The sequence below is a fragment of the Hylobates moloch genome, unplaced genomic scaffold, assembly GCF_009828535.3.
Source record: "Hylobates moloch isolate HMO894 unplaced genomic scaffold, HMol_V3 SCAFFOLD_9, whole genome shotgun sequence".
In the NCBI taxonomy this organism is placed as follows: Eukaryota; Metazoa; Chordata; class Mammalia; order Primates; family Hylobatidae; genus Hylobates; species Hylobates moloch.
In genome coordinates this window covers 112356554-112378219 of record NW_026652284.1, presented here as the reverse complement: position 1 = coordinate 112378219, position 21666 = coordinate 112356554, and the positions used below count along the sequence as shown (strand labels likewise).

At 35.4% G+C, this 21666-nt stretch overlaps 1 protein-coding gene across 9 annotated transcripts in view; it reads right to left on the bottom strand.

Moving 5' to 3' along the window:
- Window positions 1-21666, bottom strand: part of EFR3A (EFR3 homolog A) — a 117910-nt gene that overhangs the window by 10291 nt on the left and 85953 nt on the right. For 4 of the 9 annotated variants that reach the window (XM_032760447.2, XM_032760449.2, XM_058443642.1 and 1 more), the window contains 4 exons: window positions 14292-14383; window positions 8887-8935; window positions 7980-8083; window positions 7405-7454 (listed from right to left, as the gene is read on the bottom strand). In XM_032760447.2, coding sequence (XP_032616338.1) covers window positions 7405-7454; window positions 7980-8083; window positions 8887-8935; window positions 14292-14383 — 295 coding nt within the window. Of the gene's footprint in view, window positions 1-5; window positions 146-5866; window positions 5924-7404; window positions 7455-7979; window positions 8084-8886; window positions 8936-9700; window positions 10070-10094; window positions 13384-14291; window positions 14384-21666 lie in introns of those variants that run through there. The other 5 variants (XR_009214734.1, XR_009214735.1, XM_032760448.2 and 2 more) reach the window with 5 other exon arrangements.

The window sequence follows — 21666 nt, the reverse complement described above, 5'->3', positions numbered from 1 at the left end:
ATAAAAGAACAAAAAAACATTGTCAGCAGGTGTACTTACAAGCTGTTCATTTCACCGAGTATTCTATCTACTATCTGCGAATATCAAAGTCAGACTCCTTAATTGCAGAGATCAATGCCATTGTAGTTACTGGCCAGCTACAAGGCTGCATGGGAAACAGACCACAGTAGTGTCAAATTGTTTTTAAGTCCAAAGCAGACATTTTCCTTGGAAAATATGTATATACAATTTTAAATGCGATTACACTCTACCCATTCTTGTGAGCTTTGTTTCATTAATAAAAAATTATTTCATGTATACAGATATTATCTTTTTTGATGACAGAATGGTATTTCATTATATATGTATATATCATACTTGATTTAATCCAGAGAACAAATGCGGTTCATTTTCATTTTTTCATCATGATAAATAATGTTAACAAGTCTGTTCTTACACATGCATAATTTTATTCCGACTGGTTGTCACCTTGGTTTACAGTCTTGCAAGTAGAATTTCTGCATCAAAGTGTACTCAAAATTTTGACTTTGGTACATACATATTGCCGGAATACCAGCAATTTACACTTTCAGCATTTCAGTATACCTTTTACATTGTTACAAATATTAGATATAGTCAGTCTTTTTAAAACAGCTTTGCCAATCTGAGAGGCAGGAGGTAATTCATTCTTATTTTCATTTTTAATTTTTATGTTACTATTAATGGTAAGTATCTTTGTAGTATCCATTTTACATTTCTTTGAAAATGTAAACTGCCTATTTAAGTCCACTGCCTCTAATCCTACTCAGATATTTTCTCTTATCAATTTGGGAAACTAACCTTTTGTCATATGATACAAATGCTTTCCTCCGATTCATTATTTAATTCTCAAGTTTTTTTGTTGCCAAATGCTTAAAAACCTTACCAAAAAAATCAATTATTTCCTTTTTAGTTTTTTGGTTGTGCTAAGAAAAACTTTCCCTCTACATCAAGATTACAAGAAATACTCCTGTATTAATTCTAGTGTTTTTATGTAATTTTCTAAACAATGAGTGAAGTTGTCTATCTTGGTAAAAGAAGTGAAGTGGAAATCTGCCCCCCCCACCTTCCCTCGCTGGTCGGTAGTGTTTAGCAGTTGTCCAAACGAGGTTAACTCAACAGTTGCTCTTTTCCTTGAAAATCTGAAATCTTATCTTTACCACAGATACCTTCTACACTTGAATTTTCCTCTCTTCCACTTACCCATATGCAGGTCCAATCTGATGTAAGTACCAAAGATCTGTCTTACGTTTTTCTACTAAGCAAGGCAAATGCTTCCTTGTTTCTTTCTACAGCATTTTCCCAACTGCTCTTGCATGTGGATTCTTTCACATTGCCCTTAGCATCATTTGTTCAAATACTTAAAAAAAATTACCTTGCTAAAATGATAGCTTAATCTACAGAAAACTGATGTCTATATTAACTTCCTATTCAAGAATAAGATGCTTCCATTTATATAAATATTCTTAGGCACATTTCAGAGATATATAGTTTCTTCATGTAAGTCTTATATACTTCTTTGAATTTATTAGCTCATGGTTAAGAATGTTTTCATTTTAATTAATAAATGCACAGATATTAATTTCATATAATTATTTTTAACTGCAAACTGTCCTCAATTGTTAAGTTATTCAGTTGGTTTTCTTATATTTTCCTGATATATCTATTTTTGGTAACTAACAATAATTTTGCAATTGTTCCAGTATTTATAATACACTTAAATTTTTTATTAAGGGATAATTTTCACAGAATAAACTGATCTTAAGTGTACTGTTTGACAAAAATTGACAAATGTATACACTCATGTAAATCACACCCATGTAAATCATAGTCCAATAGAGATAATGAACACTTTCTTTTTTTTCTTTTTTTTTTTTTTTGAGATGCAGTTTTACTCTTGTCACCCAGGCTGGAGTGCAATGGTGTGATCTTGGCTCATTGCAACCTCTGCCTCCTGGGTTCGAGAGATACTGAACACTTTCAATCACCCCCAAAATGTTTCATGTCCCTAACCAGTCAATTTCTCCCCACTATGACATACCCATACACATATATCCACATGCAACAACTATGTTCTGATCTCCATCACTGAAGATTAGTAGTGCTTGTTCTTAAACTTCCCATAAATGGTCTATGAATAGTCCAACAAACTGTCTTCTTTTATGTCTGATTTCTGTTACTTAATATGTTTTTTAGATTTATCCCAAAAATTGTGTTCCTTTTTATTGCTGAATAGTATTTCATTATATTATCACCATTTGTCTGTTTTCATGCTAATGGACATTTGGCAACTATGAATAAAGCTGTCCTAAACATTCACATATGTCTTTTTGTGAATATACTCAATTCTCTCATTTTATTGGGCACAAAATGTATCTTATTTAAATTTGCATTTCCTTGTTAACTAATGATTTTAAACACTTTTACACATGCTTACTGGCGATTCAAACATTCCTTTTGTAAAACATCTACTGTCTTGGCCATTGAAAATTGTCTTTTTATTTTTCAGTTGTAGGGATTATCAGATATTGGTATTGTGTATACTGTATTTTCTCAGTTTGTGGTCTGCTTTTCATTTTCTTACTGGAGTCTTTTAAGGGTGAATTTTTAATTTGGATGAAGACCAATTTACCAATTTTGTTTAGTACTTTGTGCGTCCTAAGAAATCTTTTTGCTCATTTTAAGACTGAGAGGACTCTTTCCTATGTTTTCTTTTAGATATTTTGGGTTTGGCTTTTACATAGACATTGATTACCCAACTTAATAATTAATGTTTGTGTTTGGTGGAAGGTAGGGATTGAGATTAGTATTTTTCTCTTAGGTTATCTAGTTGTTCTAGGATATTTGTTGAAAATATTTTCTTTTCCCCATTAAATTGTTTTGATTCCTTTATCAAAAATCACTTAAGTTTTTGATAGGACTCTCCATTCTGTTATCTTGATCTCTTTGTGTACTGTTATACCAATAATGTCTTGACTACTCTGGCTTTATAAATCAAGTATTGAAATTAGGCAGCATAAATTCTTCAACTTTATTTGTCCTTTTCAAAACAGTTTAGCTACTCCAGGTCCTTTGTACTTTCGTCTGAATTTTAAAATCAATTTATACGTTTTTACAAAAAAAAAAGTCTGTTGGGGTTTTGACTGAGATTTTATTGAAGCTACAGATCAACTTGAAAGAAACAGCATATAAACAATATTTAATCCTTCAGTCCATGAACATGGTATATCTCTCCTTTGTTTAGGTGTTCTTTAATTTCTCTCATTCATATTTTATATTCATAACAGAAATCTTACATACTGTTCAATTATGGCTAATATTTTTAATGCTATGTTTAAAAATTTACTCTTGCAATTGTTTATTGTTAACATATAGATATACAACTGAATTCTGAATACCGACCTTGAATACCCTGAATCCTGTGACCTTACTAAAATTCATTTAATTCACGTATTAACTCTAGTAGTGTTTTTTTTCCTTGATTACTTAAGATTTTCCACATACACAACCATGTCATCTGTGAAAAGATAGTTTTGTTTCTTTCTCATCTTATATTTTTCCTTTTTTTACTTTACTTACCTAAGACTTCCAATACAATGTTGACATGGTGAGAGTAGACATCCTTGACCCAGTTTTAGGTGAAAGGCATCAGACTTTCACCATTATACATAACATCAGCAACAGATTTTTTATAATTACTCTTTATCAGATTAAGTTCCCTTCTATTCCAAATTTTCTGACAATTTTTGTCTTAAATGAGCTTTTTCAAATGCTTTTTCTTCTGCTACTGGTGTGATCATGCAACTTTGCTTTCTTACTATGCTAATGTGGTGAATTTTGCTGACTGATCAATTTTCTAATGTAAAACTGATCTTGCTTTCCTCATAGTAACCCCATTGATTTAGGCCATATCATCAGTTTTATACATTTGCCAACATTTTGATAAAGATTTCTGTGACTATATTCATGAGGGGTACTTGTCTATAATTTCATTTTTCTTAAAATATCCTTGTCTCATTTTAGTGTTGAAGTTATGCTGGCCTCATGAGTTAGAAAATGTTTCTACCTCCTTTTTTTCCTGAATATATATGAAACTGGTATTATTTCTTACCTAAATGTATGATAAAAGTAAGCAGTGAATGCTTTTTCTTGTAGGATGCTTTTAAACTGCAAATCTATTTCAACAGTTATAGGGTTATTTGGATGTTTTACTACTTTTTGTGTCAATTTTAGTTAGTTTTGACTTTCAATAATTTTTGCCATTTCATCTAAATTGTTGAATTTATTGTCATAAAATTGTTTATAACATTCCTTTATTATCTGTAATTCTTTTTTATTTGTAATACTGGTAATCTGTGTTTTCTCTCTTTTTCTTCCTTAACACTGACTAGAGGTTTACCAATTTTATCAACCATTTCAAAGAACAAACTTTTAGGTTTGTTAATATTTTCTATTGTTTGCCTATTTTCTGTTTCATTGACTTCTGATATACTTAGTTTAGCTTATGTTGTTCTTTCTCTAATGTCTCACCAAAAGTCATTAATTCACTGCTTTCAGATCTCTCTTCTTTGCAAGCAAAAGCATCTAAAGATATAAAACTGCTCCTGAGCACGATTTTAGCTTCATCTTACAAAACTTCAAAATGTTTTCTAATTCGTCCTGTCATTTCTTCTTTGAGGTATGGGTGTCTTTTAATTTCCAGATATTTGAAATTTTCTAGATATGTGTTAATGCATTATAATTTTTTTGTGGCAAAAGAACATACTCAACATGATGTCTTAACATGTCAGTTTCCTGACATTTACTTAACACTTGTTATAGTCCCACATTTGTCTATTTTGTGAACGTGGTATGTGCACTTCAAAAGAATCTATATTCTGTATTTGCCTAGCATTGTGTTTTCTAAAGGCCACTTAAATTGACTGAAATGGTTCAAACCTTATATCCTTTCTGCATTTTTGTCTTCTTGTTAGTTATGTTTTAGTACTCTTATGAGAGGAACATTAAAATTTGCAATTATAATGCAAAGAAACAGGAAACTATCATGAGAATAAGCAGTGTCACATACGTTTCTCTCCAAACTATATGTATCTTGCCCTTTAAATTCTTCGATGTGTGTGTGTGGGGCCTGGGTGGGGGGTGTGGGTGTGTGGTGTTCTAAGGGCCTTTTCTACTAATTCCAATAACTGGGTTATCCATGAGGCTGCTTATTCTCACTGTATTTTACCACTTCTTTGACTTTCTTGTTTTTTTTTTTAGCCATATTCAGGTATGGTTAAAATGTAAATGAAAGAACAGTGGGAGCGAAGTATAATATTGAGTGTTCTGTTTCTTTTATGGAAAATACAAACTCTTTCCACTGTCTGATGGTTAGGGTGAGGCAAGTTAACAAGAGGAAATGTATCAGACAGGACCTAAAAACTCTGAAGACATATTTCTATAAAGTCTATTTAGTTTCTCCATAAGCTATTCCAGAGCTACTGCTTCCCAAATAGATGACCCTGTATAAGTTACTTAACTTCCATGTATCTCTGTTTATAAACATGTAAAATGAGAATAATCACTATCTGTTTGTTAGGGTCTGTTGCAGATATTAAATAAAATAATGCATTTAGCACAGTGCTTAGAACAACATAGGTGTTTAAAAATGTTAATTATTAGTTGTAACTGTTCAATGAATGTAAGTATTAGTAGTAGTTGTGGTACCAATGAAACAGAATTAGTTATAATACTTATTCTAAAATATTAAATTCATATGTCAGTTTGACTAAATGTAATATGGTGATCTCTAGCAACATTCCTTTTAAGAACATCAGTTATGGATTTGAATTTTAACTTTGCCACTCACTAGCTGTATGACCTTCAGCAAGTTATTTTACTTTTCTCTAAGCCTTGGTGTCTTCACCTGAAAAATGAAAAAAATAGTGTCTACCTACCTTTCAGGGCTATGGTAAGGATTAGCAGAAATAATAGATATAAACCATGTAGCATAAGATCAAGTACACAGTAGACATTTACTATTAAATGTTTGACATTTAGTCATCAAAGAAGTAAATGCCCATACCCAGCAATTTTAATTGAATCCTAAGTCTAGCACAACAGTCCCTGATCTTTTTGGCACCAGGGACCAGTTTTGTGGAAGACAGTTTTTCCATGGATGGGGACTGGGGGGATGATTTCAGGATGAAACTGATCTGTCTCAGATCATCAGGCATTAGATTCCCATAAGGAGCATGCAACCTAGATCCCTTGCATGAGCAGTTCACAATAGGGTTCCTGCTCCTATGAGAATCTAATGCCGTGCTGATCTGATACGAAGCGGAGCTCAGACAGTAAAGTTCGCTTGCCCGCCACTCATCTCCTGCTGTGGAGCCTGGTTCCTAATAGGCCATGGGCCAGTACAGGTCTCTGGACTGAGGGTTGGGGACCCCTTGTCTAGCACATATTGAATATTTTAGTCTGATTTTCTGTTCTTAAATTTTGTAAATGAGTGATTCTCAACTTACAGAGTGTAGCAGGAATGGGAGGGAAATGTCTAGAGTAAAATATATAATGACAAAAATGTGCCTTGCTTATGAAAGCAGAAAAAAGACTGAAATAAAAAAGCAAGTGGCCTAGAGCATTTACCTGTCTCTAATATTAATATAATACAGGGTTGAAGCAAAACAGACTTAATTAATCAAGTTAAAAATATAAAAGATACAGCAGATATAGAAAAAATTTCCAGAAGCATAGACATCTCCACTGCCCACTTCTCATAAAGGCAGGTTTCCACAATGAAGTCAATTTAAGACTATGTGCAAGTCCCTTCTTTAGATGAAACCTAGAGTTTGCCTCTCCTTCCTTCAGGTGCTACATTTCTTTCTAATGTATAGACATAGGATAATCAAAGAGCACAGTAATTCACGACAGAACTCAAACGAATATGATGTAAAAAAGCTAAAGGAAAGTTCAATAATTCAAATGAGCCATCTGCATAAGTAGACTTATTACTGCCCTGAAAAGAACCACGAGGCTGACATATTAAAATGCAGTTTCTGCAGGACAAAACGATTCAACATGAGCAATTTCCTAATTAAGCATAATATTAGAATATGGGTCTTTCAAATTACCCAGATGTCCTTAAGAGATCATCAGGAAGGAATGAATAATCTAAAAAAGAAGCTAAAAAGCTAGAGGACAACTAGTCAAGAAAGGGTATCAGACTCTGCTGAAAAAACAGAATCACTATTAAGCAAAGGATCACCTATATGATCTTATGTTAATCCTAAATGAAAAGCATTACTTTAACATCATAATAAACATAATGAACCACAAATTCATAGGGATCTGACAGTTTCTATTCGTGTATGTGTGTTATTGCTATTGTGATAACAAAACCCTTACCGTATGGTGAGTTCCAATATTTGGGCAAGTCTATCATGAAGCAAATTTGCCTGCAAAAAAGAAAAAAATGTTAAGAATGGTTTATTTTCTAAGTATCTATATATAATAATATCAATGTAATTTAAGAGACAAAGTATAATGGTGACTATTAAACTGATTAATTATTAAGTATACAATGCTTTAACGTTTTGATCAGTCTTACCTATTAGAATTTAATGTAAGGGTTGTCTTTTTTTCCCTTTCCTAGTCTCAATGTTAAAAACAAATCAACAAACACATAAAACAAAATACCTGCAGCAAAATCATGGAAAACCACTGAAAAAAACTATCAAAACAATAACAATCACTAATACTTAATTTGGGAAAACAGTTCCACCATTTCCATTAGCTTACATCACACAAAGAAATTATTTAGGCCTCATAGATATGCCTTCACAGTTTTCAGTCCTTATCTGATATATTTTCCTGTGTTCTGTTGATTCAACTAAAGCTTGGAACTTATCAACCAATCACCAAGTAAGAGTTTCCATAAAACAACAGTCCACCCACAATCCCTTCACCGTTTGTTCACTTACTTTGGATTCACACTGTGCTGCTATTTCTTCAAAAGGTGCTTTCTGAAATTTCTCTATCACAAGACGCCTCTTTTCCTTTTCCTGTTCTTCCATTCCACTGGTATCTATACAAATATTTATAAAGACTCATTAAAGGGAATACATAATTTCACAGAACCCAGTCAATGACCGTTAAGAGCTAATGATATATCATCCAAAATTAAGGGCAATTTACAGGGCTACTTTTATAAGAAAAAAATAAAAAGGCCTAACATCCATGAAATGTCTTGTTTAAGGCTAGAAAGCACACATACACACACAAAAAACCCCAAAAATCTAAGGGTTAAAACTACGCAGCACAAGATTCTCTTTCATAGAATGCCTTTGTCTCTCTTACCAAAAAATGGCAAGGGAATGGGAACTTCCTACAAGTCGAACTACTTCATGGCCTTTCCTGAAGGATGATTCTTTTATATAACTATGTTCTTGCACATATGAGGTACTACATAAAATACTTGCTAAATTGAATCTTGGTACTGAGTGGAATAACTGAAATAAGAATGAGGTCATTTGGAACCATGTTGTTGTAGCCTTTTCCATTTATTTACCACAGTTTGGAAAGGAATTTTCTTGGTCTCATGACGATGTATGGTCTGGCCAAAGTTTTTGAGAAAGTAAATTAATAAATGTCTTCTTTTATATCACTGCCATAATTGTGTCTGTTTGTTCAGGAATATGACCCTGATGGGACAAGACAATTCTGAAGCCTAAAACACGTAGCTAAATACATGATACATTTCTATAGAAGCCAACAAGTTTCTTTGGTTTTGTTTTTGTAATGTCCCCTCTACGTATTCTGTCACTGAAAAAAGCAGCAGATAAAGATAAGTTAAATATTGGTAGTACTAACAAGTGCAAAGTATCTCACCAATTGCTTTCTTCAATGCTTCAAAAGTGATTTCTTCAGTGTTACTAACCTAGAGAAAAATGATAAGTGAAATCAAGAGTTAAAAAGGGTCAATATAAATAATACCTTTACCTAGTTACAAGTCATCTAAGAAGTTTTTCAGATTTGTTTTCTTCTTTGTGTTGGGTCTGAGCTGTGAGCTGTGATTATACTCCACAGTACCAAATAATCTCCACTTTTTCATTGGTTCTAACAATGGCCTATTGCAGTGGTTCCCCAAAACAAGTCTATAGATTAGCATTAGACTGCAATAATTAACATACCCTAGGCAACAAAACCACCCTTGAATTACAGAACTCAGTCTCCAGTACTGTGATGTACAAGAAGATTTGAGTCCCACTGACTGAACACTGTGTTGTAAGTAAACAATGCTCTGAGACAGTGAAGGCTGAGATTATATATAAATACATTTGTAGCCATGTGATAAAAAACAACTAAGTACTCTACAGCCTCTATGATTTCGGTACCACACACAGTTTACACATCAAAAGTAAAACTAAGATTTTAAATGATTTAAAAGTAAGAACCGCTACTTTGGGAAGTATTTCTCAAAGTTAACCACCAATTTATAATCTCTGAAACTATCCTTTTAACTTATGTCTTTCAAGTCTCTCTGGCTTTGAGATATGTAAAAAGGTATGAAATCAACTGCTTTATGATAAAAAAGTCAGTAATACATTTTATGGCATCAGCACATTTTTAGGAGAAATAATATATCCAGTTCCTATAGTATCTCTGAATAAAAATTAAGAAACGATACATGAGTACTTGCCTGGGAATCTGGTCATCCCTAATTTTAGCTCATGAGCTTCTTTTGCTAAGTCTAAGGCAGCAAGACTAATGAAAGCAAAAGACTTCATTCTCTGCACCTTAGCTTCTCTGTAATACAAAGGCTTTAGCTGGAAATCAAGCAGCAAGAGTTTCACTCCCTCAGTTTTGCTACTGAGCTTCATATTTCTAGTTGAAGTCAGATTAAACTTGGGAATCTTCAGTTGTTTTCTTCTAGATATTTGGAGCAGACATATAAGATTAGGCTCTGGCTGGTCAATTATTTGTACTTCTAAGCATTCTAGTACTTCAGTGAAAAAAAGAAATTGCTTTTGTTCTTAGAACTGGCTGAGAGCTTCTGACTTTTGAGACACAACTACAGTACAGGAAAAAGAACATGGGAGAAGTTAGATGGCCAGCATTCTTGATACATATAATTTTTACTTACCTGTCAATCGCAGATAAGAGCTAAAATACCTTACCCTACTAACTCTTCTCTTTTTGTCCCTTTTGCCTTAATTCAGATAATTATGATGCAGCTTCCTAGCATCAAGAACCCCCAAGTAGGCCAGGCGCGGTGGCTCACGCCTGTAATCCCAGCACTTTGGGAGGCTGAGGCAGGTGGATCACGGGGTCAGGAGATCGAGACCATCCTGGTAAACACGGTGAAACCCATCTCTACTAAAAATACAAAAAATTAGCCGGGCGTGGTGGTGGGTGCCTGTAGTCCCAGCTACTCTGGAGGCTGAGGCAGGAAAATGGCCTGAACCTGGGAGGCGGAGCTTGCAGTGAGCCGAGATCGTGCCACTGCACTCCAGCCTGGGTGACAGAGCAAGACTCCGTCTCAAAAAACAAACAAACAAAAGAACCCCCAAGTCATGCCATCAGTGTCCACTTGTTTTCTTTTTTTTAACATCTCCTTTCTTTAAATCGCTTTAAGTCATTTGTTGGTCCTATTCATCCTACTTTAGAGTACTCCTGCCCTCCTGTCCCTCTGTTACCTCCAGCCTGGCTACTCTAGATCCTCATTCCATCAACTGTGGATTACTACAAGGATCTCCTAACTGGCCTTTACCTCCAGTCTCTTCTTTCTAATTTAGCCTTGTCACACTTGAGAGATTCTTTTTATGAAAGCACAACTCTAATAATGACACTGACTAAATTTCAGTGTTTACCTACTTCCTATGAAGTTACATACAAAGCCCTCAGCCTGGTATACAACTTTCTATAATTTTGCTTCAATCTTATCTCCCGCTCGTCCCTTTTGTGGATTTTTTATTTTTTTTTAAGACTAACTGCTTTATACTAGCATTTAATGATTCATATTTTTATATACCATAGCTGGTAAATACAAGCTACGTACTTTATTTGGTGATCTACTAAACTACAATCTGTTCCAACTCTAGAGAAAAAACTGGTTATGTTGGAGTTATAGAAAAGTGGTGAAAAGGCACCATCCTAAAGGAATTTCAACATTCCCTTTATAATCTATGATTTTTGCTTCATCTATGATCTACAACACTAACCTAGACTATATAATGCCCTTGGGCCTACATAAAATCTGCCACTCATCTTTTTCTAATTATAGTAGTTGCTATGTCACTTCTACTAATATTAGTAATTTGATAGCATCTAGCACCACAGAGTGTGACTAATATTGACTAGATGCTAGCCATACACACAAGTTTCTCCAGTTGTATTTGGGCAAAAAAGGCAGGAGTACATGGATATAAAACAAAGATCTGTTATTTGTACTAGAAAAAACAACAATCTTTTCAGTCAACCAGTGACTTAATTTTGTATCAAAAAATGTAACATATACTCAAAATTTAATAAATATAACATCCTACCCACGCCCTTAAATAATCAAGCACTTACTATACGCTTTTAGAGAGAAAAGTAGTGTGGTGATTTCAGGTTTTACTCATATCAATTATGCATATATAAGGAAGCAAAAAATCATGCCTATAGTGCTTTATTCTATTAGTCAAGCTGATAATTTCATCTCGGGAGACAGAGATGCCTCTGTTCTATTTTAGTCATTTATCTTCTTGAATACATTAATTTAAATTAGGTTTCGTTATAAAAATGTGTGTGTATACATATATATGCATATATATGTGTGGTGTACATATATATGCATATATATGTGTGGTGTACATATATATGCATATATATGTGTGGTGTGCATATATATGCATTGGGAAGCATTCCTCTAAAGTCAGTCACCAATTTATACTCTCTAAAAATACCTTTTACCTTGAGTCTCTCAAATCTCCCTCTCGCTTTGAGATATGTAAAAGGTATAAAATCAACTACTTTATGATAAAAATATCAATAATACATTTTATGGCATCAGCACATTTTTAGAAGATATAATGTATTATTTAGAAGAAATAATAATATACATCTTTTTATATATGGCAACTTTTAGAAAAAGTTCACCAAATGATTCTCAGTAGGCCAAGGTCGGAATTGCAAATGTCAGAACTGGCACATCTCAAGTGGACCAGGTATTTCAATAGACTAGAGTAACAATTTGAGTTTAGGGAAAAAGAAGTTTGTTATGGTCTCCATCTAAACAACCTTCTGACTCTCTTTTTTTAAATTATAAGTTTAAAAAGCAAAAGCAAATACATCTGAGGATAAACTAGGATTATACATAGAAAACTATGAATAATTTTGATCAAATAAAAAAGTTATTTTTTATGAGCAATGTTCTTATCTGATTCATTTTAAGAAAATAGTTTGGTATTTTGCTGCACCATTAACTGGTAAATATCTATCTGATGTGAATTTCTTCTGTCCATTATATGAGTATAAATTGGTGGTTAACTTTAGAGGAATGCTTCCCAATGCATATATAAACTAATAATAATTAGTTTTAGCCTAGAAGATAGTATTATTCTGTCTTCTGGTATTTGAACAAACATCTCTAATATCCAAAAGCAGAAGCCACAATGGTAAATGAGTCTGAAACTCAAATGTGCTCAAGTAAATGTGACACTAAACTGTACTTAACTTTTCAGATGTTTGGTGTGAGGCATATTTGACTTAGGACTTACAGTAAATGAAAAACAACAGGATCTTGTAAAAGTTAATAAAAATATTATCGGACTTTTAATGTAAGATTTGTATCAAGAATCTTTCCCCTACATCGAGTCTTTATGCAAATGTTTTTTCAGTTGATTTTAACAAAATAGACTGACTCTTTCCAACAGTTTCAAGTGTTCTCTATATATTTTTGAAAGAAATAAGAATAGTTAACAAAAGGAGAAAGGTGAAGAAAATACCAGTCAATAACACATAGTGTACTCTTAACAAAATTAAGTTTATAAACTAAGACTTTGGATGAATTTCTTCCCTAGAAAGGTAATAGCGGCAAATTCATAATCATTAAAAGACAAAACTAGCAAGATACTCTTCTTACTAGTAAGGAGTGTATAAATTAAATAGCTCTGAAGAAAGAGGTGAATTTGGGAAAGGTTGTTATTAAGCCTTAAATTGCTAAGAAACTTTAGCCTTAATGCGTGGAGTTTCAAAATGAACACTAAGTGCTTCTTCAACTACTCTTGATGCCATGCTGGTAAGTTCTTAATAAAACTGGTGACTTCTATGTAATGAGGAGTTGAATGGCGTAGAAAACATAAGTCAGTTGGCTGTACTCTGGCCACCAAATAGGTTTAGTACCTGAAGACAAATAAATCAACAGGAATTGGAAGGGGGTAGGAGGGAGGCTTGAGAAAGCATAAATTCAGATAACTTCCGTTCCCTTTCCCTATATGGATATTCTTTTAATTATGCATATTGTACCAATGAGAAATAATAAAATACTTAGGAAGGCAAACAATGGATAAACCACAAGGTGGAGGCTGACTTGACATACTGGCATTTCGGCATTTTTACTTGACTATGAAAAAATTCTCTGGCGATTTGTGTAGAATAAGTCCTGGAGAATACTGGCTGCTTTTTCCCCTATAACTCAGGAGGGTACACTCTTGTGCTCTTTTGAAACGGGAGGAGAGCATGAAATCTATGATATTTTAAATAAGCCACAGTCCTTACAGGGTACATAGTTCACTGACACAGCTTAAACTACATCCTTACTATCCAAAACAATTAAAACATTTTCCGTTATAGATGAAGTTTTAGAACTTTTCAAAGGTAGTGAGCATTTGGCTTCACATGAGGATGTATAGTTCTATTTATTTCTGTAATTTGCATTTCCTAGATTTTTAAAAATAAGTAGGACCTAGAGGGCCCACTAATTTAATGACAGGCTTTGTATAAAGTTGCTTACAAAAAAAAAAACTTATACTTTACAGTTCCTTTTATTACACTAAATTATAATGTGAAATCTGACAACGTCATAACATATAATGTTAGGTTTATATCTTTACAGACAGCTGAAATGAGTTCAGTAAAATAAATTATAAATAAATTCAAAGCTAAATCAGATTAATTTCTACTAATAATTTAGTTGATCTGAGGATAATTTAGAGTTGTATTTTCTCCTGTTTGAAAGTGTGGAAGGCAAAAAATTATTTTAAATGATGTCTATCAAGACAGTACTCTACCATAAACTTTCAGTAACTTACCACATCATCAGAAGGAACGTTGTTGGATAAAATATCCACCTGAATGGATACAGTGTCCACAATGCTTTTTCTTCTAGAAAGTCGATCTTCATCTAAAATAAAATTGTTTTCCTCCCATTATTTGTTAGAAATGTTATGTTGGTTTTCATTTATAAACTCTACTTATTTCAGATTTCAAAAACTGTCAAAAAATTAAGACAGTTTGTCTTTTTTGTTCCTTCTAAATACATAAAGCAGTGTGTTCTCGGACTTTTACATTTTGTGAAGCAGATTAAAAAGTAAAATTGATGGGGTGAACTGAAATAAGGTTATTGGATTTTTATTTTTCAAAAAGGGGCATTTAGGACACCAACATCAACAACCACTACCGAATAGTTTAATTAAAAAAAAGCAAGTCAATGTAACAGCAAACGAAGGAAGTACATAATCTAAACTTAATACATTTAGCCTACCTGAAAACTGACAATATTGCCCTTATATCTCTAATATTTTCACGAAACAGTCAAAGCTGTCAACTAACTATGGTCCTAGGATGACAGTTTGAGAAGCAATGTCTAAAGGTGTTTACAGTGCATTACAATTTGCGGACTGAAATAATTTGCTGTTTCAATTAATATCTCCTTCTCCAGCATTGTCCATTCAGTCATCTCATCAGCTGTTGTTATTTTGCTTTATAATCTGACCACTTCTCCAGAAAGACGTTGTCTTTACCTCAGTGCTCTAGCTAAGCTACTTTTGTGCCCCCAATTCATTTGTACAGTCTGAACAAATTGCTCTGATTTTTCACTACTGACTATGCTTAAGTCCTGTAATTATAATCCCAACCCCAACCACTCTTCTGACAGTGCTTTTAAATAAAATTCCACGGTCTTCCAAATCACTAAATTCAAAAGCTATTCCTAGCCCATTTTCTGCTTAACCACTTCATGAACATTTGAATTTGCTGATCATAATGTCCTTACATACATTCTTTTCTACATCTGTTTTTCTACTTTAGCATTCAATACTCAACAAATCTAGGAAGTGATTAGAGACCCTGTTAGGTGTTAGGGACAGTCTGCTGAATAGACATTACACATTCCATGCAGCTTACAGTTTAACAGGAAAAATATATAATAAAATCACACAAATTATTAAAGTGTGATGGAGAGAACAGGATGCTAGGAAAATATCAAATAATCATGATTATAACCGAAGAAAGGAAGTCACTTTGTGTATTCCAATATAAGAATTAGAGGCTTATTCAACCCTTGGAAAGCCAAGTGAGTAAAAGGCTACCCATCGGATAGTCTCAGTCTGCAGCATGGAGACGGTAATTCTCAACAAGCTTCTGGAAGCTTCTAGTCTGATCTCCACCCATTTGAATGCTACACTGCCTTTCAAAGATAATAGTTTCTCCTCTTCTACTTGCAAATTTTTCTGAGTGCTTTTCATTGCCAGTCTCTGATTCTGAAAAAAAACATAGTTCCCAATTTTTCCTTTACGATACAGAAGAGAATTCAGGAAGGGTGATAATGATGCCAAGTTGGCTACTGTTCTACTCCCAGTCCTAAAAGGAATGTACTCACCCAGGTCACATCCCAGGACCTCTAACTCTCTCAGAGAGTTCCCAGGTACTATTAGGGTTACAGCTGGCACCTAGTAAGTGCTCTATAAATACTTGTGTGACTAAGCAGGATTCTGTCGTCTCCTTTTCTGAGTTCAACATTTCTAATTTCTTATTAATCAATTCTATTTGACATGTTCTAAATCCAATTCCGCATCTCTAAATAAGCCATCTTTATCTCCACATCGTCCTATTTATTTTCAAGAGTGCCATCATTCAAAATCTTCATCTTTTCTTACCTAAACTCTTAGGATAGCTTTCAAGTGGGTCTTCCTAGTATGTTTCTCCCTTCTATACTACCAATAGAGTTGTTTCTAAAACAGATCATTTTCCGTCCTAATTATAATTGTTAAACAAATGCAGCCCACTGCTTAATGCAGAGTTCCCAAGGTTTTCTACCTCACTGCACATATTAAATTATAATGCATGCATGGTACACAGAGATAAATGGAAGGGCCGGCTCATATTGCAGGCTCAGACTGCCCCAGGCCCTCTCCAGCTACCTGAAGAGATAAGGAGAACAATACCCAGACACACCTATAATGTTCCCCCAAAACAGTAGGGAAGCTCAGGTCTAGAATCAGCATAACAGCAGAGTTACTGTATCATCTGGCAACACTTCACCTTTCTCTCTCTCTCTCTTTTTTTTCTTCCTGAGACAGTGTCTCTTCTCTGTCACCCTGGCTGGAGTACAGTGGTGTGATCAAAGCTCATTGCAGCCTCAATCTCCTGGGCTCAGGGGATTCTCCCACTTTAGCCTCCCGAGCAGTCAGGACTACAGGCACGTGCCACCATGCCTGGTTAATTTTTTTAACTTTTAAGTTCAGGGGTACATGCACAGGTTTGTTATACACGTAAATTTGTGTTATGGGGGTTTGTTGTACAGATTATTTCATCACCCATATATTAAGTCTAGTATCCATTAATTATTTTCTGGATGCTCTCCTTTCTCCCACCCTCCACCATCCAACAGGTCCCAGTGTGTATTGTTCCCCTCCATGTGTCTGTGTGTTTTCATCATTTAGCTCCCACTTACAAGTGAGAACATGTGGTATTTGGTTTTCTGTTCTTGTGTTGGTTTTTGCACACGTGTATGTTCACTGCAGCACTACTCACAACAGCAAAGACACGGAATCAACCAGCTAAATTTTTTGTTTTAACTTTTTGTAGAGACAGGGTATCTTTTTTTTTTTTCTCAAGCTGGTCTTGAACTCTTGGCTTCAAGCAATCCCCCTACCTCAGCCTCCCAAAGTGCCAGGATTACAGGTGTTAGCCACTGTGCCCAGCCTATGCTCCATCTTTCTAAACCCATTCTGTATATACTGTGATTTTACTTTACTGAAGGGGCAAAGATTGAAGAATTAAAAGCAATCAGCAAGAAACTGGTTTCTCTCTTACTGACTACTCCTCTACTCCCAGGTAGACTTCCATGGTTGTAACTAATGCTGTTAGTCAATATTATAGTTTGCCTCTTTCTGGGGATGTGTTTTTCTACAGGATTGCAATTCCTGTCCTCTCTGTGGTTAGGAGGGGTTCTGTAACAAGTCCTGGCCAATACAGTATGAGTAATGTGCCAGACAGTGGTAGCTCCATTTGCTTGGATTCCAGAATGTGGATGATGAACAGTTATGTACAGCGAGTCTGAGCAATAAATAAATCTTTACTGTTTCAAACCATTAAGAACTTGGGATTGTTTGCTACTATAGCATAATCTAGCTAGGGTTTCTTAACCTTGACACTATGGACATTTTTGGCCAGATAACTCCTGTTGTGGGGAGCTGTCCCTTATATTATAAGATGTTCAGCAGCATCCCTAGCTTCTACGCACTAGATGCCAATAGGCCTATCCCCTCTCTCTGTCCTAGCTGTGACAACTAAAAATTTCCCCAAGACTGCAAAATTCACGCTTGGTTGAGAACCAGTAACTCAGTCCATCCTAATGAGAGACCTTTCTACAATTTTACCTGTATGTCACCATCATATTAACTAAGCTTCTTAAAACACTAACCACATAACTCCCCAAGCTATGCCCCCCAAACTGCTTGTGAATTAAAAGGACATCCTAGGCTCTCTCATCTTACCAACAGTAACTTCAACCTTCCCTAATTAATCTAGTCTTCAACTCAAAGATGCCTATTTTCTTTTTTTTTTTTTAATTATACTTTAGGTTTTAGGGTACATGTGCACAATGTGCAGGTTTGTTACATATGTATCCATGTGCCATGTTGATTTCCTGCACCCATTAGCTCGTCATTTAGCATTAGGTATATCTCCTAATGCTGTCCCCGCCCCCCCCACCCCCCACCCCACAACAGTACCCGGAATGTGATGTTCCCCTTCCTGTGTCCATGAGTTCTCATTGTTCAATTCCCACCTATGAGTGAGAACATGCGGTGTTTGGTTTTTTGTCCTTGCGATAGTTTACTGAGAATGATGTTTTCCAGTTTCATCCATGTCCCTACAAAGGACACGAACTCATCATTTTTTATGGCTGCATAGTATTCCATGGTGTATATGTGCCACATTTTCTTAATCCAGTCTATTGTTGTTGGACATTTGGGTTGGTTCCAAGTCTTTGCTATTGTGAATAGTGCCGCAATAAACATACGTGTGCATGTGTCTTTATAGCAGCATGATTTATACTCCTTTGGGTATATACCCAGTAATGGGATGGCTGGGTCAAATGGTATTTCTAGTTCTAGATCCCTGAGGAATCGCCACACTGACTTCCACAATGGTTGAACTTTTCTAACCTCTGTGCATGCTGTGGGATATCTGCTTTCTAGAATCACGTCATTACCTGCCCTTCTTTGCCATCTTCCTCACTATAGAGATTCTTATCTTTCAAGGCCTATTCGAACATCACATCGCTTCCTTAAAGTGTTAAACATTACTCCAATTATTTCTACGTGTCCCTCTTTCTTCTGAGCTACAAAAACTTACTACTGGTTATTAATGAACTTCCCTTCCATCATCCTTCAGCCTTGTACTACCGTCACGTACACTGATGTCTGACCTATATATCCATGCACAAAATTCAGTGAGACTCTGAGTTTTTATCTCCCATACAAAAGTCACTCAGGTTCTACTGCATGAAGGCTGAAGGTACAGAATCAATACATACTCAACTGCAACAAAACAGGACACATTGTTTTGCAAGAATTTTCAGGATGAGAATATTTTATATCCTGCATGTGGCTACTGCTGAGTTAACCTAGACCCTGTATTTTTTGCTTTTCCTCCATAATTGTATGCTTTGATACAAATAACTGGACATAAAGACATCAATGGAATTGCCACAAGGCAGTATGTGGTCATCCCTGCTGATCTGCTTACAGCATCTAGGCAGATTAACTTTCAAGGTCTCACTGGAAGTGAAAATAAGGGCTTCTCTCAAAGGAGGCTATAAAATAATTTCTGGGTTAATTTATGAAAGCTAAGGGGTTGCAGAAAGAGAGTCATGTTGAAGCCAATAATAAAAAAGAAAAGAGAAGTATGGGGGCAGGAAAGTGGTCACTGAGCAGCAAAATCATTGGGAACAAAAAGGAAATATAGTGTTGTCTCAAAGGTGATTAATAATCACCTTCCAGGAAAATCCAAAGAAAGGTCTTAATTTTCTACTTCTCTGAAGCTTCAGCAATTTGTGCCAAGTTACCTTTCCCTCTCTGGAAGCTCCTCTACCTGCCTTCTCACCCCCCAACCTCCTAGCACCCACATTCCAACATTACCTTACTTTCCTTTCACATTCTGGAGACTTTCAGCTTTGGAGCTTTACGTTCCTTCCCAACATGGCCTCTCCTCAGGAAAACAGAACTGTCTAAAGCCATTCCATCCTCTTTCTCTCCATGCCTTCACTGTGAGAAGTCATCCTCCCTGAAGGCTTTAGCAAAATCCCCTATGTTGCTGTTTTCAAAATTTTCATTATAACCTTCTAACCCTCACAGAAAACCCAGTCCTATGTCCTATGTCCTAACTGGCTACAAGCTACTTTACTTGCATGCTCCACTGTCAAAAATACTCAACAAGAGGCTTATCTCTAAAACCAGCCACTTTTTCCTATTCATTTCTGTTAATAAAAACTCTATCCTTCTACCACCCCAGATTCAAAACTACTTATAGAGAGTTTCAGCTGAAATATGTGCTTCTTTCCTTCTTCACTTGAACCCAGCTGATATGGTTTGGCTGCGTCCTCACCCAAGTCTCAACTTGAATTGCATCTCAAGAATTCCCCACCTGTTGTGGGAGGGACCCAGTGGGAGGTAACTGAATCATGAGGGTTGGTGTTTCCCACATTATTCTCGTGATAGTGAGTAAGTCTCATGAGATCTGATCGGTTTATCAGGGGTTTCTGCTTTTGTTTCTTCCTCATTCTTTCTTGCCACTGCCATGTAAGAATTGTCTTTCACCCTCTGCCATGATTGTGAGACCTTCCCCAGCCACGTGGAACTGTAAGTCTAATTAAACCTCTTTCTTTTGTAAATTGCCCAGTAGCTCATATGTCTCTATCAGCAGCGTGAAAACAGACTAATACACCAGTCATGTCTGTCACCCCTCCCAGAAAAACAAAACATACACAAAAAGACAAGCAAATGAAATGGTAAGTAAATCCTATGCGTCCCCTCAGTTTTACACCATTCACTCCAGTGCCCAAGCCAGAAACCTGGACAAAAATCCCTGGCTTTCTCCTTGTCTCTCCATACCAATCAAACACCTATAAATTCTCTCTCATAAATTTTTCTAGAATCTACGTACTCTGTATTCTCACTGATGCCTCTTTATTATGGGCCACTGTCATTTCTCCTAAGGATGACTAACGATGCCATCAAAATAAATAGTCACCCCATCTCCAGTTTGCAAAATTACAACCAAAGTACTACTTCTAAAATGCAACTCTGATCATGTTATCCTCTGATTAAAATCACGCATGCCTCTCCATTGCCTTCAGAACAGAGTTCAAACTAGTTCACCTTGCTTTACAATTCCTAACTCCACTCCCTGAAGTCTGTCGTCACTCTATATTAATTAACGGAACAAATCCTGTTCTTGCCTACCTCATTCCTTCACACGTGTTATTACTACCTACCATATGAAGCACAGTTCACTTGCCTGACACCTATTTCAAGCTCATCTTAGAGGCTTTTTCCTCTGGAAGATATCCCTGGCCCGCCAAACCTGGATTAAATATTTGTACGTGCTATTGGAGGACCCTAAATGTCCCTAATCATAGCTGTATAGTCATATTACAATTGCCTGGTTATTTATCTTCTTAGAGAAAAATTATATAATGAAATTAACTTATTTCCTATGCACCTAGAATAATACCAAATCATCTGCTGTGCTTTGTGGTTCAAGTGAACAATACATTTAACAGAGACTGTGAGCTTTGTGAAAGCGGGGACCTACCCGTCTTGTTCATTCTGGCTTTTGCTTGCACAGCAGCTGGCACACTGGAGGTGCTCATTTAATACTTAAATAACTGTATGAGTTGACTGAAGCCACTGGTACCTCTGAACGATTCAGATGGGGGACACTACTGTTTTCCCCTCATAAAGCAGTACTTGGCACAGGCCTAAACACACACTATTCATTCGAATTCTAGGTTGATTAGAGATAAGTAAAATACAATAATCGGCTAATATTTATCAACCACATTATTATGATGCCAGGCATCAATAGTTCAATAAACTTTAGGTAGATCATCATTCTTTCTCTAGATCTAGTTATCATTGTGTCTCAATCATTCATCTGCTTTTCCCACTAGACTGTATT